General features: G+C 56.2%; 1 protein-coding gene across 1 annotated transcript; it reads left to right on the top strand.

Moving 5' to 3' along the window:
- On the top strand, positions 1-6388 carry LOC134523252 (tektin-3-like; the record flags this gene model as incomplete). The annotated part of the gene is made up of 7 exons (XM_063351960.1): positions 1-579; positions 1138-1221; positions 1874-1944; positions 2226-2369; positions 2997-3219; positions 4440-4594; positions 6187-6388. Coding segments are annotated over exons 1-7 (1458 nt in total), but the record flags the coding sequence as incomplete, so codon positions are not given.
- Positions 6389-15798: the final 9410 nt, after the last annotated feature.

Genomic DNA, 15798 nt, shown 5'->3' with positions numbered 1-15798 from the left:
ATGGAGTCTGTCGGCTCTCCCTTACCTGCAAAGTTCGCCCATCCCAGAGCCATACCCACCAGGTTTCTCCCTGCCATCCACACCACGGCGTCAAGCTATAAGAACCGATTTCCTTACCGCCCCTTGCCTCAGAGCTACAGCCTCCCCTGGATGCCCAGCACCTACTACAAAACGGCTGCCAGCAAACCAACTTTGGCTGCCTTTTCCAAGAGTTCCCAGGGGATAACCGCCGGCGAGAAGCTTCCTTCTGTTTCCACCAGAACCACCGTCTTCACCCGCTACACCCCTGAAGACTGGTACAAGTCCAACGTGACCAATTACAGGGAGTCGGAGACCTCCCAGAAGACCGCGGAGCGCCTGAGGGCCGATACCTCCCGCATCATTGACCACAAATATCAGCAGACCAAGAAAACGCAAGCAGAAAGCACCAAAAACCTGGGAGTGCGCGCCAATGACATCGCGTTTTGGAAATCGGAGCTCTGCCACGAGCTAGATGAGGTGATCGGGGAGACCAACGCGCTCACAGAGGTGAAGACCAGGCTGGAGAGAGCCTTGGCCGAGGCGGAGGCCCCTCTCCGGGTAAGCACCCGTCCCGGCGCGCTGCAAGCTGTAGCCTACTGCTGAAACATCTGTAGCCCTTCAAACGTCTCATTAAGTTTCACTGCAGCTCCGGAACGTCTAGAAAGTTGTTATTAAGAGGCCATTAGTTAAGTTAGTAGTAACCAAACCCCCCTTGCCATCTGCTGGATCCCCTATCAGCACAGGCTGAGCACGTCAGAGCAGTGTTTGCTTAACTCAATATTTTTAGACGCGGTACATCCAGAGTCCTGATTTGGGAGACAAAAGCCCGTGTCTTACCACGAGGCTCTGGCGAGGTGGGCGTCAAGGCTGACACGGGTCCCCCGTTTCAGCTGTGGCTGCACCAGGGACACGTCTGCTCCCTCATGATGGTTTAATGCTGATGTTGCAGCTCGCCTGCTCCTTGTCAGCTAAACCAGCTGCCCCGGGCCACTTTTTTCCCCCTCTTGTCATCTCGGTGCCCACCTAGAATTTCTTTTCTCACATTACTGGAGATGGGGACAGTCCCCATAGAGAGCCCTGCCCCTGCAGCCAGCGGTGATGGCGTGTCCCCAACAGGTCGCTCAGGAGTGCTTACTTCACCGGGAGAAGAGGATGGGCATCGACCTGGTCCACGACAACGTGGAGGAACAGCTCTTAACAGTAAGTTGGGTAACTCAGATCATGCGTTGAAGCTATTTTTACCGGATTTCAAAGTTATGGGATTTGGAGCACTGATCACCTGCCTCCAGCAGCCGGAGCTTCACAAAGGCAATGGGTTTGTGCTGAAGTCAAGGGAGCTGAGAGCAACACACTTCCTCCGGTGGAGCTGAATGTGTCTCAGAAATTCAGCCTGGGCATTTACACCGCAGTCAAGTCCATCTCCTCTTGTCCCGTACGGATGGGATTCCTCCTGGGGAGGAAAACATTTTGGGAGCAAAAAGGGCAGGTGCTGATCTGGGGATGGAGGTGTGTAGTGGTCCAGGGAACCGCTCTGCCTGTCCACACCAGGATGTGTCCCTGTCCGTGCAGTGGGACTAACCACCGCTTGACACTGAGGTCAAGGTGAAAAAATCCTTATTGACCCACCCTGAAAGGGAACGCAAAGGCCATGGCTGCAGCCACAGCACCCTTCTGTCCCCTCCAGGGCGCTGGGCGCAGGCTCAGCTGCGAGTTTTCCTGCCTGTTTGCTTTGGGCAGGAAGACAAGCAGGCAAGTTCTTGCTGTGTGCAGGGTTGGAGAGGTCCAAGGGGAGGAGTGTGACCAGGACGAGTGAGTATGGACACTGATGGGGTCCTCTTTTGCCTTTGCCCAGGAAGTCGATGTCATCAGGTCGTGCCAGGAGAAGATGCAGCAGTTCCTGGACAAGGCCAAAGCCCAGATCACGTAAGGAGGAGCTCCTTCTCTCATGTCGTAGGGCTGATGTGCATTTGTGGTCACAGCAGAAGCCCAGTGGAACCCCAGCAGATGTGAACCCCCAGAAGAACCCCATCTATCCCCATACCCCGCAGGCGTAAAGCCCATGGAGGCTCCATGGCATGCGGGCGGTGATGCTCGTGGGAGGACAGAGCTGCGCGGGGGGCCGGGAGCTGCTGTGGGGAGTGGAACGGGGAGGAAGCCATTCCACCCGTACGTCCCCACCGATGGCTGCTGTTTGCATGTTGAAGGTCCAACCGGGTGGCCCAGCAGAATCTGGAGAAGGATCTGGCCAACAAGCAGGTGGCCCACCGGATCGACGACAGGTGCCACCACGTGATGAACACCTCCCAGGGCATCAGTTACTACCGAGGGGTGGAGCAGGTCGATGCCACGTGAGTGCACGCTGTTGGTCCCCAACAGCAAGCTGTCCCCGGCATACGCGGTGCCTCTCCCTGGCCGGGAGCTGCTTGTCCCCAACCCAGATCCATCCGGCCTGGAGACACCTCCCTCACAGCGGTCATTTCAGCTGTCATTCAGGACTCTTTTCAGCTTCCCATAGAAGTGAGGAGGAGCATAGGCAGAACAAGGGAAAGGCCAACGGAATATTCCGTACCATAGATGCCATGCTCAGGATATAAATGGGGGTTGGTGCGGGGTGGGAATATGCGGTCGGGGCTCGGGAAGGTGCCAGTTCACTGGGTGGTGAGAGTGACTTCTCTCATTATTATTATTATTATTATTGTTCGTTTCTGTTATTGTTCTATTAAACTGTCCTTATCTCCACCCACGAGTTTTTCCCTTTCCCTTTCCCCTCCTTTTCTCCCTCTTCTCCCTTCTGGGGGGAAGGGGGAGAACTGCACCAGCGCATGCGTGGTCCTGGCTGCTGGCTGGGGTTAAACTATGACATACAGTCCAATTAAAAGTGTAGATTTAAGCTATAGTGAATCCACGCTGCTCCCTGGCAGGGTCCATGCCTGCCCACATCCAGCTTACCGGGGGCCTCTCCTTTTCCCCGCCAGGATCTCGGTGCTGCAGTCCTGGGCCAAGTTCACCAACGACAACATCCTCCGCTCCCAGAGCGAGCGGGCGGCCTCCGCCAAGCTGCGGGACGACATCGAGAACCTGCTGGCGGTGACGGACAGCCAGATGTGGCGGCAGTTCAACGCCGTGAACGTCGCCTTCACCAACCGCATCGCCGAGACGGCCGATGCCAAGAGAAAGATTCAGACCCACCTGGCCAAGGTAGCCTGAACCCCTCCCTTTTGGTGTGACACTGTCACTTCCCGGTGACACCTCCAAAGCGCGACCCTCCACGCAGACCTGGCCCCAGCAGAGGAACGGTCACCACAAGAACCTGGTTATAGCATCATTTAGAATCATAGAGTCATAGGATGTGTTGGGTGTGAAGGGACCTCTCAAGGCCACCTAGTCCAACCCCCTGCAGTCAGCAGGGACATCTTCAACTGGATCAGGTTGCTCAGAGCCTCATCCAGCCTGGCCTTGAATGTCTCCCGGGATGGGGCCTCCAACCCCTCTCTGGGCAACCTGGGCCAGTGTCTCACCACCCTCAGTGCAAAGAACTTCTGCCTAATGTCTCATCTAAACCTGCCCTGCTCTAGTTTAAACCATTGCCCCTCGTCCTCTCGCTACATGCCCTTGCAAACAGCCCCTGCCCAGCTTTCTTGGGGACTTTCTTCTTGGAGCAGGATGAGTTGGCAGTGTAATTTCATCCCAAGGGATACTGCCCGTTGCTCATCCCAGCTGACAGCCTGCTAGCACAGGGATTTCCAGCAGAAAATGCCAGCGCTACTTGCATCAGCGCTAGTTACTTCAGAGGCACTGGCTGCCCTGCAGAAGGGCTTTACTGGGACTCTGCTGGGGTGTCTGCTGTGGGGTTTGCAGCTTTGCTGCTCCTCCAAGGACGTGTTTTCGGTCTCAGCACTCTGTGGTTGCTGCACAGGTATCGGTGTGTTTGCTCCGCCAAGCAGATGAAGTGGAGATCAGCCATGGGCAGCAGGCTCGCACCACTGGCTCTCATGGAAAGCTGCCTGAAAAGTGCTCGGCACAGATTAACCGAGCAGAAACTGGGCTTGCAGCATCGTGGGCTGGTGCCACATCCTTCAGCGAGCAGCATCCACCAAAAACCTGCCCTCTGTTAGTTGCTAGTGATGGACGATCAGTTCCTGCAAGCAGTAATTTTGGGGAGCGGGTAATTCAGTAGATCCATCACTGCTCCAAAACCTCCTCTGATGTGACAGCAAGAGCAAAGAGAGGCTTTTCCCCGCAGAGAAATGGCTGCTGGATCTGTGCCTCCATCTATGGCAGAGTGAGAGCAGTCTGAGCCCGGGGCCTGCTAATTGAACTTGGTTTTGTTCTGCAGATGGATGGCAGAAAAGGGAAATCCCGTTGCCGCTGGAGAATATATTTTTTAAATTTATGCATGTGTTTCTTTCTTACGCCAGACAGTGCAGGAAATATTCCAGACGGAGAGGAATATAGAAGCCATCCAAAAGGCCATTAGGGACCAGGGGCCTCCATTAAAGGTGGCTCAGACCCGGCTGGACCAGCGCACTCGGAGGCCAAACATGGAGCTGTGCCGGGACACTGCCCAGCTGCGGTAAGGCAGGAGCGCGGGGCCGGCGGGGACCTCGAGGGCTCACGGGTGGTAGCAGTCGGGAGCATCGCTGGATGACAAAATTAATCATGGGGGGTTGGTTCTTTTTCCTAAAGAGTCCTTCCAGAAGTGCACCGACATAATCAAAAGCAATGAGCGGGTATCCCAGCCTTTGGGTGCTGGGAGAGCTCTGCGCCCACAACGGAGGCTGTACCCCATGTCCGGGGGCGGCCCGATGCCACCCCATGAGGGGCTGGATTTTTCCTACTTGCGTCAACCCTGTCTTCTCTCCTGCCTGCTTCCCGGCGGCTGGATGGGCTCAGGTTTGAAGGACAAGCCCTTTACTCTCCAACAGGCTCATGCTGAGAGCTCTTAGGTCCTTCCTTTGGGGTAACCGCAAGGGTGCAGCTGCTGTGCAAGGTGCTGTGTCCAGTGCTGGGCTCCCCGGTTCCAGAAGGACAGGGAACTGCTGGAGAGGGGACAGCAAAGGGCTACCAAGAGGATGAGGGGACTGGAACACCTCTCTTGTGAAGAAAGGCTGAGGGATTTGGGTCTCTTCAGGCTGGAAAAAAGACGCCTGAGGGGGCACCTTCTCAACGCTTATCAATACTGAAAGGGGGGGTGTCAGGAGGATGGGGCCAGGCTCTTTTCAGTGGTGCCCGGGGACAGGACAAGGGGTAACGGGCACAAACTTGAGCATAGGGAGTTCCACCTAAACACGAGGAGGAACTTCTTTGCTGTGAGGGTGGCAGAGCCCTGGCACAGGCTGCCCCGAGAGGTGGGGGAGTCTCCGTCTCTGGAGACATCCCAAACCCGCCTGGAGGCGTTCCTGTGCCACCTGCTGTGGGTGACCCTGCTCTGGCAGGGGGTTGGACTGGGTGATCTCCAGAGGTCCCTGCCAAGCCCCGCCAGCCTGGGATTCTGTGCACCACACGGAGAAGCAGTGAGGGCTGTGCTCACCTCCCCTGGGGACACTGGAAATCCTGTCAAGGACAGAGGGAGCTCTTTGGCATTGCACCCCGAGGGGCTGGGGAGGATCAGGCACCCTGAACTTCACACCTTCTCCTGGCAGCCCGCTGCGTGAGGCTCCCTGGGAAGCCTTTTCAAAGCAATTTAAACCCAGCCCCAGAGCCTGTTTAGCATCTCTCACGCCATCCTATGTTCCATCCTCCACTTGTTTCACCTTCGCTTTTAGCCTCTCCCAGCTGTCCTCTTTCGCTGTGTGTGCACCCGTGGGTGTGGGGAGGACCCTTGCATGGGGAAATCCAGGAGGGGGAGCCAAGAAACCCACAAAACCAAACAGGAACGGGAAACCACAGCTGCTCGTCCCCCTGCTTGGTGGCACCACCTGCTCTGGCAGACGCGGCTGCGCGTTGCCGAAGCCTTCGAGCAGACGTTCACCGTGCCTCCTCGCCGAGACCCCGAGGAGCTCTGCCCTCAGCTTCCCCATGGATCTGCCACAAACAGAGGGGGTCCGAGTGAGTCTGAGCGCACTGAAGGGGGAAAACCCATGCCCCAGGGGCCCATCAGCAGCGCCATGCTAGAAACCACTCACGTGACGGGACTTCTAATGAGGGCTCCTTGCTGTTTTCCAGCCTTGTCAACGAGGTCCATGACATCCATGAGACGGTGCAGACTCTTCAGCAGCAGCTGAGAGACAGCCAGGACACCTTGCAAATGCTGGTTCGCACCAAATCCATCCTGCAGCACGACCTGGCCGTCAAAGCCAACTCCCTGTTCATTGATGAGGAGAAGTGCATGGGGATGCGCAAGACCTTTCCCAGCACCGCGCGGCTGCTGGGTCCCATCTAGGCTGGGCTCAGCCCACCCCACGGCATCCATTGCCAGAGTTATCAGTTTTCCCTATATGTTATAAATAGTACATGATTAACCTTCTACTTCCTGATGGAAACCTGGGTAGAAATTAAATTATCGCTTTGCATGTCACATAGTCTAGCAGGAGTATTATTTTTTTCCCTTTGGTTTTTCTCTTTCCACTGCTCTTTCACGGCGTGCCAGAAAGTAACTGAAAATATCCTGGATGCAACTAAGAGTAAATCCACCCACGGGGATTCATTCCTACCCATTCGGTCTGTGATTTTAGGAGAAAAAGTGTCATGTCCTCCTCCGTTAGAGTTTGATGTGGAAAAAGGACAAGGTGAAGCCATGTCTCAAATCACCTCCTTGTCCTCCATGGGCCTTAGCGTGGCTTTTAGGAGGATCTGCCCCATGACCTTCCCAGCCACAGAGGTGACGCCGACAGGTCCGTACCCTCCTTTAAACCCTTTTTAAAAATGGGTGCAATGTTTCCCTTTTTCCAGTCCCCGGGGACTTCACCTGATGCCATGACTTTTCAAATACCACCTTCTTCCAGGAACACCCCTTGTTTCCTTTGGGGTATTGCACCGGTGTTTCCCTCCTGGCTCCTGTGACCTCAGGAGCCCCCGGCTCATCTCTCCAAGACTTCAAGTGTGAGGCAGCGTCACCAGCGCGTCTCAGAGCAACAGGCCCTCGCTGGCACCCCGTCCCTCCAACCTTGGCATCTCATCCCACAGGGACAGCCCGATATTGTCCCCCTCTCCCTTCAAGCCTTGTTTAAAGCTCTGTCAATGAGCCCCGCTACCTCCTGAGCAAAGACCCTCTTCCCCCTTGGAGGTGGGTGGGGAGACCCTGGCCCAGGTTGCCCAGAGAGGTGGGGGAGGCCCCATCCCTGGAGACATTCAAGGCCAGGCTGCATGAGGCTCTCAGCAACCTGATCCAGTTGAAGATGTCCCTGCTGACTGCAGGGGGGTTGGACTAGATGCCCTTGAGAGGTCCCTTCCAACCCAACGCATTCTATGAGTCTTGGATTCTATGAGAGGTGAACCCCATCTGACACCAGCAAGCCTGGTGCCGTGTATGTCATCCCATTACCATAAAACCCAAAATGGTGTTGGTGACACCAGCCACGGAGCCACGTATTAATAGGCTGGTCCCACCTGTTCCTTCCAATGTCATTGCCCGCAACTGGGAGGAGAGGAAAAAACAACCTGCCTCCCAGATTCCCTTACCAACTTTCCCAAGGCCCCGAATTCTCCTTTGATGGGTTATCAAGCATTGGAACAGGCTGCCAGGGAAGTGTTTGAGTCACCAGCCCTGGAGGTACTTACAAGATGGCTAGATGGGATGCTGAGGGACATGGTTTAGTGATGGTTTTGGCAGTGTTAGGTTGATGGTTGGACTTGGTGATCTTAAAGGTCCCTTCCAACCCAGACCATTCTATGATCCTATGATCAAGACCCCTTGGATTACGCGTTGTGGCTTCATTGCCACCCACACGGGAGAACAGGAATGGGTAGTAATCCAAGGGCCATACCTCTTTTTGTTGCCTAAGAAAACCTTTGTATACGCAAAAGAGTTTGAGCCATCTTTTCTGTCAGATCTCTGGCAGCAGAGGCACGGCTTTCCCGTGGAGGCCGGCTCCGTGTGTGTGTGCGCACAGAAAGCAGGAGCGCTGGGGCAGGGTGTCACTGCGCTCACGAGAAGCTGTAAAACATGTTGGTATGGTCTGAGGGGCTGGAGCGTGTCCAGAGAAGGGCGACGGAGCTGGTGAGGGGTCTGGATCACAAGTCTGGTGAGGAGCGGCTGAGGGAGCTGGGGGTGTTCGGCCTGGAGAAGAGGAGGCTGAGGGGAGACCTTCTCGCTCTCTGCAGCTCCCTGAAAGGAGGGGGTAGCCGGGGGGGGTCGGTCTCTTCTCCCAAGGAACAGGCCATGGGACAAGAGGAAACGGCCTCAAGTTGCGCCAGGGGAGGTTTAGGATGGATATGAGGAAACATTTTGGCACTGAAAGGGTTTTAGGCACTGGAACAGGCTGCCCAGGGCAGTGGTGGAGTCACCATCCCTGGAGGGATTTAAAAGATGGGCAGACGTGGTGCTTAGAGATAGGGTTTAGTGATGGCTTTTGTCAGTGTTAGGTCGGTGGTTGGCCTCGACGATCTGAAAGGTCCCTTCCAACCTGGGCAATGCTATGATTCTGTGATTCAGTCCGCAGCTGCAAGAGCTGGGAAAAGGAGAGGCGACGGAAAACAGCTATGAGAAGACAGAGGTGTCAGCCTGGCACGAGCCATTCACACAGCTCACAGTTCATCTAAAGCGGTAAAATGAAGCCAATGAGAATGTTTCCTCTGGATAAAGCGGGACACAGAGGTCATGGCAGCAGACTTGATGGGTATTTTCAGAAGCTGGAGAGAAAGCCCCTTGGGTTAGGGGGAGCAGCTGTGCTAACCACCCCCGGCTGGGCTGGGCTCCTCCTCTTCCAATGCCTTTTCTCAGGCTAAAGCCTGAAATAAGTGGGGAAGGACCCTCTCCCAGGAGAAGTTTTACAGTGTCACTGGTGCACGGTGCCCTGGTGCTGCGAGAGGCTGTGCCGTGGTGGGGCTGCTGGGGACACCGTGCATCTCCTCACCAGCACCCCCACCATGGTCTACCTGCCTGCCCCAGCGAGCCCTCTGCTCGCCCACGGGCTGGCCCAGCAGCACCACTGCTGCCACCGCCTTCTCCAATGAGGGCACCAGTTTGCCCAGGGGTGGCACTTGGTTGCCCAGGGGTTGCACTCGGATGCCCAAGGGCTCTTTGGGTTGCCCATTGATGGTGCTGGGGGTTGTCCAGGCAAGGGATCAAGTTGCCCAGCAGAGGCACTAGGATGCACTGACTTGCCCAGGGGTGGCACTGGGTTGCCCACTGAGGGCCGTGAGTTCATAGGATCATAGAACGTCTCAAGTCGAGAGAGACGCATGAGGATCATCGAGTCCATCTCCCTGCTCCTTGCAGGACTACCTGGTTGCGTGAAAAGGGGCCAAGCGGTTTTGGCAGAAGATAAACCCCCTTGCGTTCTAAAACTCCTCACCCAGGTGGGAGGCCAGGTGCGGCTGGGTTTCAATTCTGAGTGATGCCCAATCCAGCACTATCAGTCCAGTCGCGTTTAATATGTGTTAAACTCTTACGATTTGGATACACTAATAGTGGACTGTACCTTCAGTCTAGTCGTTCTCCTGAACCAGCACGGCCTCTCTCTAGTCTTTGGTCGCGTTCAGTGAGAAAGCGAAATGACTGGCTACTTAAACAGCGCCGTTTATTTAAACAACAGATATACAGGTTCTTTAGGATTGCCGGTGATAAATACACAGTCTGCAAAGCACATGCTAATAAAGATATTGTTAAGTATACAAAACGCGCGACAAAATTACAAAGGATACAGCCTGGCTATAAATGTAGGGTAGAGATTCTCTAGAGAAATTTCTAAAGTCCCCGAGAAAGCACTCGGTGTCATCGAAGTCTTACCCAAAGGCGTCCCTATGCAGGGGAAGAAAGGCTCAGCCCGTCGACTGATCCCGTAAATCAGCAAGGGAATTCTTCGCGATGGTGTCTTCCCTGGCATCCCCTCTCTCTTGGGCTATTTTTAGACTATTTTTTTATCTTCAAAGTGGAGTTTGAGTGACTTTAGTCATACGTACTTTTAGTATGATTAATGTACTCAAGGAGGAGTGTTCGCACCTCACGGGGCGGGTAGTCTCCGGGATGGAGGTGTGTTTTGGTACATTGTAGTGAGCAAAGTTCGCACAAAGGACAGCATTTCATCAACATTTGACGAAATGTTGGCTCGGGTAGCGTGTAGGCCGCTTATCTGTTCCGTAGTACCATCTCGTCCCCATATCTGCTATTCGTCACAAGGGAAGGCCACGGAACAAGTGCGTTCCGTTCCATCCCTCCTGTAGTTTCGCAAGTAACCTAGTACAGGGAATCACAGATGTTGCATTCTTCGCGTGCCAGCTGCGGCTGTATTCTACCTCAGAAGCCTCTGGATTTTAGGACTTTCCTTCATGTGTGAACAACGCTGTATTTTTGTATTCTTGGCCAATTTAGTAATTCTTCCACATAATCCACCCCATGACTACCGTCACTCAAGCTCCACGATACTCAATACTGATGGGGAATATCACATGTCCTCTTGTGGCGAGGGATATCAAGTGCAAATACACCTTGTGGGGTGATTAATTGAGTTAAGCTTTTCATCATAATCCAAAGTCAAACGTACAAAACAACTGTCAAAGCAAAGCACAATACAGTGAGTACTAGTAAAACGACAACAGGATGGAGCATCTTGTTCAAAAGTCCTGTAGCTGTTGGTGACCATCCAAAAAGGCTGTCCCACCATTCCTGTCCCCCATCTCTCTTGACCCTTCCCAGTACGTGGTGTATTTCTTCAACATCACGATGGACAGTAATCAGAATTCTTTGTCCATTTTCTTGGGCCTCTTTCAACAATCGCTTCAATTCATCATGTTGCAGCAACTTTTCACTAGTGAGAGATTCATTCCAATAGGGGAGGGCAGCAAATCTCGAATCAACGTGTAATTAGATTGTAGCAATTGAAAAGACGTAACAGGAGCTGAAGAATTGAAGTCACATCCAATGACGTTAGTAAAGTTACAAACACAAAGATTTGAGTGATTACTTCTATCTACTGCTATGTCATCTACGCATACAAGAGTACAGGGAGACCTCAGCAAACACACCCTTTCCCAATATATAGAAGCACAGTTTCTGGGGTTTCATCGGGATGTATCTCAAAGTGACAAACATTCTGGTTGGTGTCAAGACAAATGTCTTGTGCCTTGAGAGTATTACTCTCACAAATGAATCCTTGTTGATCTCGTGAAATGCATGCTTCAACATCAACAGTTTGCCATTTCTTCTCATTTTGTTGTGCCCACACTCTGTGCTCTACCGGATGGAGTATGGCTCCATGCTGATTCAACCCCAGGGCGATGACTGGGTATAGGGTGTGTACTGAGGCATTGCGTATCGTTAAGACAAAAGCTGTGGCCTTGCTCTCAGTGGGATCGTAGGGGAAATTAACCAGATACCACCAGGATTGAAATTTTTTCTCAAGCTCAATTGCGTCATCCCATATTACTTTTTGAATTTCAGTGGGCAAGGCGCCTTGTTCACCTTCCCTTATGATTGTGGCTGTCATAGATTGCATCCATGAGGAGAAATAACTGGACTCCAGAGGATCCAATGTTAATCAACAGAAGCCGTTTATTAAGCACCGATCATCATCTTTTATACCCTGTGTTGTAGCCGTACAAGCGACTCGCTTATTTCTGATCAGCGAGTTACACTGTCCACACGCTGTGCATGCAGTTCATTCACACATCAGATTGGTTACAAGAATTCGCATAGTAAATTGCTTAGTCATTAGCACAACATGTTTTCTACCTTCTCAGTTCCCGTTTTTCCCATGTACTAATTCCATCTTCTACCGCCTGTTTTGCTCTTAATCTAATCTCTCACCGTAGGGAGGCTGGCTCACATGGCCATTTTCTCTCAGACACATTCCTACATTTGATGCCCCCCACGGTGCACTTGCCCTCTTGGTGCCAGGGGACACTGCTGGCTCCTCCTGAGCTGCTCACCACCCCCACACCCCTTTCTGCAGGGCTCCTCCCCAGACGCCCCCTCCCCATTCCCACTGGGGCCGCCGTTACTCCCTCCCTCCCACCTGCAGAACGCGGCACTTGGACTGGTTCAAGTTCACGCCGCTCAGGATTGCCCAACGCTCCAAGCCATCTAGAGCCTTCTGCAAGGCCTCTTGGCCCTCAACAGACTCAACAGCACCTCCCAGTTTGGGATCACCAGCAACCTTCCTAATGGGGCATTCAGCTCCCAAAATCCAGGGGAGCAACTCTGCCCACCCTTTTTCTGACAATTTGAAACTCCAGCATTTCATGATGTCTGCAGCCGAGACCTTCCCGTCTCCCACGAGTCCTTCTCCGCTCACAACCACCATGTCTCGGAGGACATCTTTCCTCGCTGTCCCCCGAGCGCTGCTGACAAGAAGTTCCCATCTCCCACAAACTGCAGGAACTGCCCAGCCCTGCTCCTCACAGCACCAGGGGCTTCCCAGATGCTGTCTGGGAAGATGAAATCTGCCAGAAGGAGAAGGGCTCCTGACACAGAGGTGTCTCCTCATCCCCTAGAGATTCAGAGACTCACGGCCTCAGTGCCGGCATCCTGGCTGGGCGATGGGTCGCAGACCCCCACCGCACCATCGTGGCTGGACCATCAAACCTCTCCCTTGGGTACGGTGCGACCCCTCCACCCCTGCCCTGCCACCCCCCTGGCCCAGCCTGGCACCTCCAGCACAGTCCCCCAGCCGTCGGACCGTCCCACCGAGCCCCACTCACCCCGAGGACACCCCAGCTCTGGGAACACACCAAGGCTCCAGCAAAGGCACTTGCACCCACAGCCCGCGGTAGCCGCCCGTAGGGGCTGCAGGCCCTCAGCCCCCCCGAGCCCCTTCCCTCCCCAGGAGGAGCTGGGGGGGCTGTTGGGGGGGCCGTTGGGAGGGGGCGGAGCACAGGGAGCCCCAACATTCCATCCTGGAGACGCCAAAGAGTCCTTAGCAGCGGAGAGACTGAGGGGACCGACCATGGCGCTGCCACCTCCGTGGCTCCCACTGCGCGGCCCCTGCGCTCCCCCAGCGCCCCAGAGCCTTCAGGCTTTTGTGCTCCCACAAACCTTCTACCCCAAAGGTAGGGACAGACCCCGACCCACAGCCCGGGGACGCTCTCGGGGCCAAGAGTGCAGGAGGTGACCATGGCTCCTGTCTCTCTTCCCACCGCCCGGGCAGCAGCTGCTCTTCCCCACGGCCTGGGCACCCCCAGTGGGGGCGGCCCCAAGGCCCCACCACCGGGTATGGCACCCCTGTCCCCTCTGCCACCCCAACACATTTGGGCACCCAAGAATCCTGGGCACCTTCGGCCTTCCCCTCCCCTCTCCATCCCACCTCCCCTGTTCCCCCCCAGCAGTTCTGGCACGGGGGCTCAGCAAGCCCGGCTGAGTGTCCCTGCCTTCGCCTGCCCAGTGAATCCCAGTTCCTGAGAATTTCCCCAATACCTGGGGCCACCTCTCGGGGACGAGAGCGCAGGAGGTGACCACCGGCCATGGCTCCTGTCTCTCTTCCAGGCGCAGCCACCCTGTTCCCACTGCCCGGGCAGCAGCAGCCATTCCCTGCAGCCTGGGCACCCCCAGTGGGGGCAGCCCCACAGGCCCCACCACCGGGTATGGCACCCCTGTCCCCTCTGCCACCCTGACACCATCAGCACCCTGATGGCCATGGGGGGCGGCTCGGCGGGTGCCCTGGAGGGTGCCCCCGGCCCACCACGGCTCCTTCCTACCCACACAGGGCTGCACAGGGCCCCATGCGGCTGCTGCTGCGACGACCCCCGTCTCCTCCACGTTGAGTGGACCACCACCAATGGGCCTGCGCCAGCCACCGCCACCCTCGGCCACGGCGCCGCTGCTCCACCAGGCGCTGCCCTGTGGGGCCCCAGGGGCTGCGGGACCCTCCCGGCCTTGGCAGCCCCTGGCACCCCCCAGGGACAACATCCACCGCCCCACGCGACGCAGTTCCCAGCTTACAGCCACCAGGGTACAGCGGTGCCCGCAGCCCCCATGCTTCTGCTCACCTCCATCCCCGGACGCCAGCACCTCAAGGCCACCCCTGTGGGGGCACCCCCTGTCAGCCGCGTCCCCATGGGCGCCTGCGTCCCCCCCACCAGACCCGCTGCTGTCCCCCACAAAGAAGCTCCTGGCGACGCGGATGCCAACATTGACGTGACCGAGGAGATGCTCCCCCAAGAGCCCCTCAGGCTCTTGGGTTCCTCCCCGGACACAGTGGAGGATGGCCAGGACCCTGACACCAGCATCACCAGGCCTGGGGACCGCGGTGGCACTGGCAGAGAGGGGAGAGTGGTGGCCCCAGCACCCACCGAGCTGCCAACCTCCATCCCTGCCTCTGAGAATGCAGAGGAATGGTCTTCAGAGACCAACAGCTCCAGCAGGGCCTCCTCCGCGCAGACACCCCTGGGTAGCGACATCTCCTGGAGCACCATCAGCTCCCCAAAGAGCAACATCTCTCCAAGGAGCGACATCTCCTCTGAGAGAGACATCTCCCCAGAGCTCACCTTCTCCCCAAAGAACATCACTTACTCAGAGCAGGACATCTCAGAGTACGACAGCATCTCCCTAAAGAGTGACACCTCCTCGAGCAGCGACAACTCCTCCGAGAGCAATGTCCCCACCAGCCCCTCTGCTGTCCCCCACAGCCAAGCCCTCGGGGACGCGGCCGGCCACCTCGCCGTGCCCCACGCAGTGTCTCTCAAGGAGGCCCTGAGGCTCTTGGACTCTGACCCTGGTGGCACCGGCGAAGCCGCCCCAGTCTGCGACATCGACTCTCTTTCGCTGCCCGAGGATCTGCTGATGCTTGATTGCAGCATGGAGGAGCTCCTGGAGGGTGCCTGTATCCTGGAAGAATTCCTCTACGGGACAGAGAGCGACGTCCCCAGCACCTCCTCTGCAGTCGCCCACAGCCAAGCCCTTGGGGACGCGGACAGCCACCTTGAGAGCGGTGTCCCCAGGAGCCCCTCTGCTGTCCCCCACAGCCAAGCCCTCGGGGACACGGCCGGCCACCTTGCAATGCCCCAGGAGGTGCCGGTCAAGTACTTCGGCATGGAGGTGACCCGGAAGGCTGTTGTTGTCCTGGAAGATATCTTCTCCAGGACAAAGTCCCAGGAGCCATGTGGGGACGCGGGGATGGAGCTGCCGCCAGCCGAGCCCACCATGTCAGAGACGCGGGGGACAAAGCGGGGGACGAAGCAGGGGACGAGCTCCCCATCGCTGCCACCCAGGAAGCGCAGGGCTCTGGCGGACAGGCCGGGGGTGGCGGGGGGGAAGAGACGCCCCCCAGCGAGGAGACGCAGATGATGGGGGGCAGAGGGGGGGTGCATTTAGGGGGTGGGGGGAGGGTTGTATTTAGGAGAGGGGGGTGGGGGGCAGATTTAAGGGAGGGGACTGTATCTGGAGGGGTGGTGTGTTTGGGTGGGTTGGGGAGAGGGACATGTTTAGGGGAGGGGGGGTTAGAGTAGCTTCGATAGGGCCTTTTCTCTCCTGTTTTTCCGTTAAAAGTTGTAGCGGGCAGGGTGTTTGGGGAGGTGGGTGTGTTTAGGGGAGGCAGGTATATTTAAAGGGGGGGTAGTGTATTTTGAGAGATGGGGGGGTGAGTTTAGGGGAGGGGGGTGCCTTTGAGGGAGGGGGGTTTAGAGTAGCTTCGATAGGACCTTTTCTCCTGTGTTTTTCCATTAAAGGTTGCGGTGGGCAGTGTA

Source organism: Chroicocephalus ridibundus, chromosome 14, assembly GCF_963924245.1.
Source record: "Chroicocephalus ridibundus chromosome 14, bChrRid1.1, whole genome shotgun sequence".
In the NCBI taxonomy this organism is placed as follows: domain Eukaryota; kingdom Metazoa; phylum Chordata; class Aves; order Charadriiformes; family Laridae; genus Chroicocephalus; species Chroicocephalus ridibundus.
The sequence above is the reverse complement of the archived record's forward strand: the minus strand, read 5'-3'. Positions and strand labels throughout refer to the sequence as shown.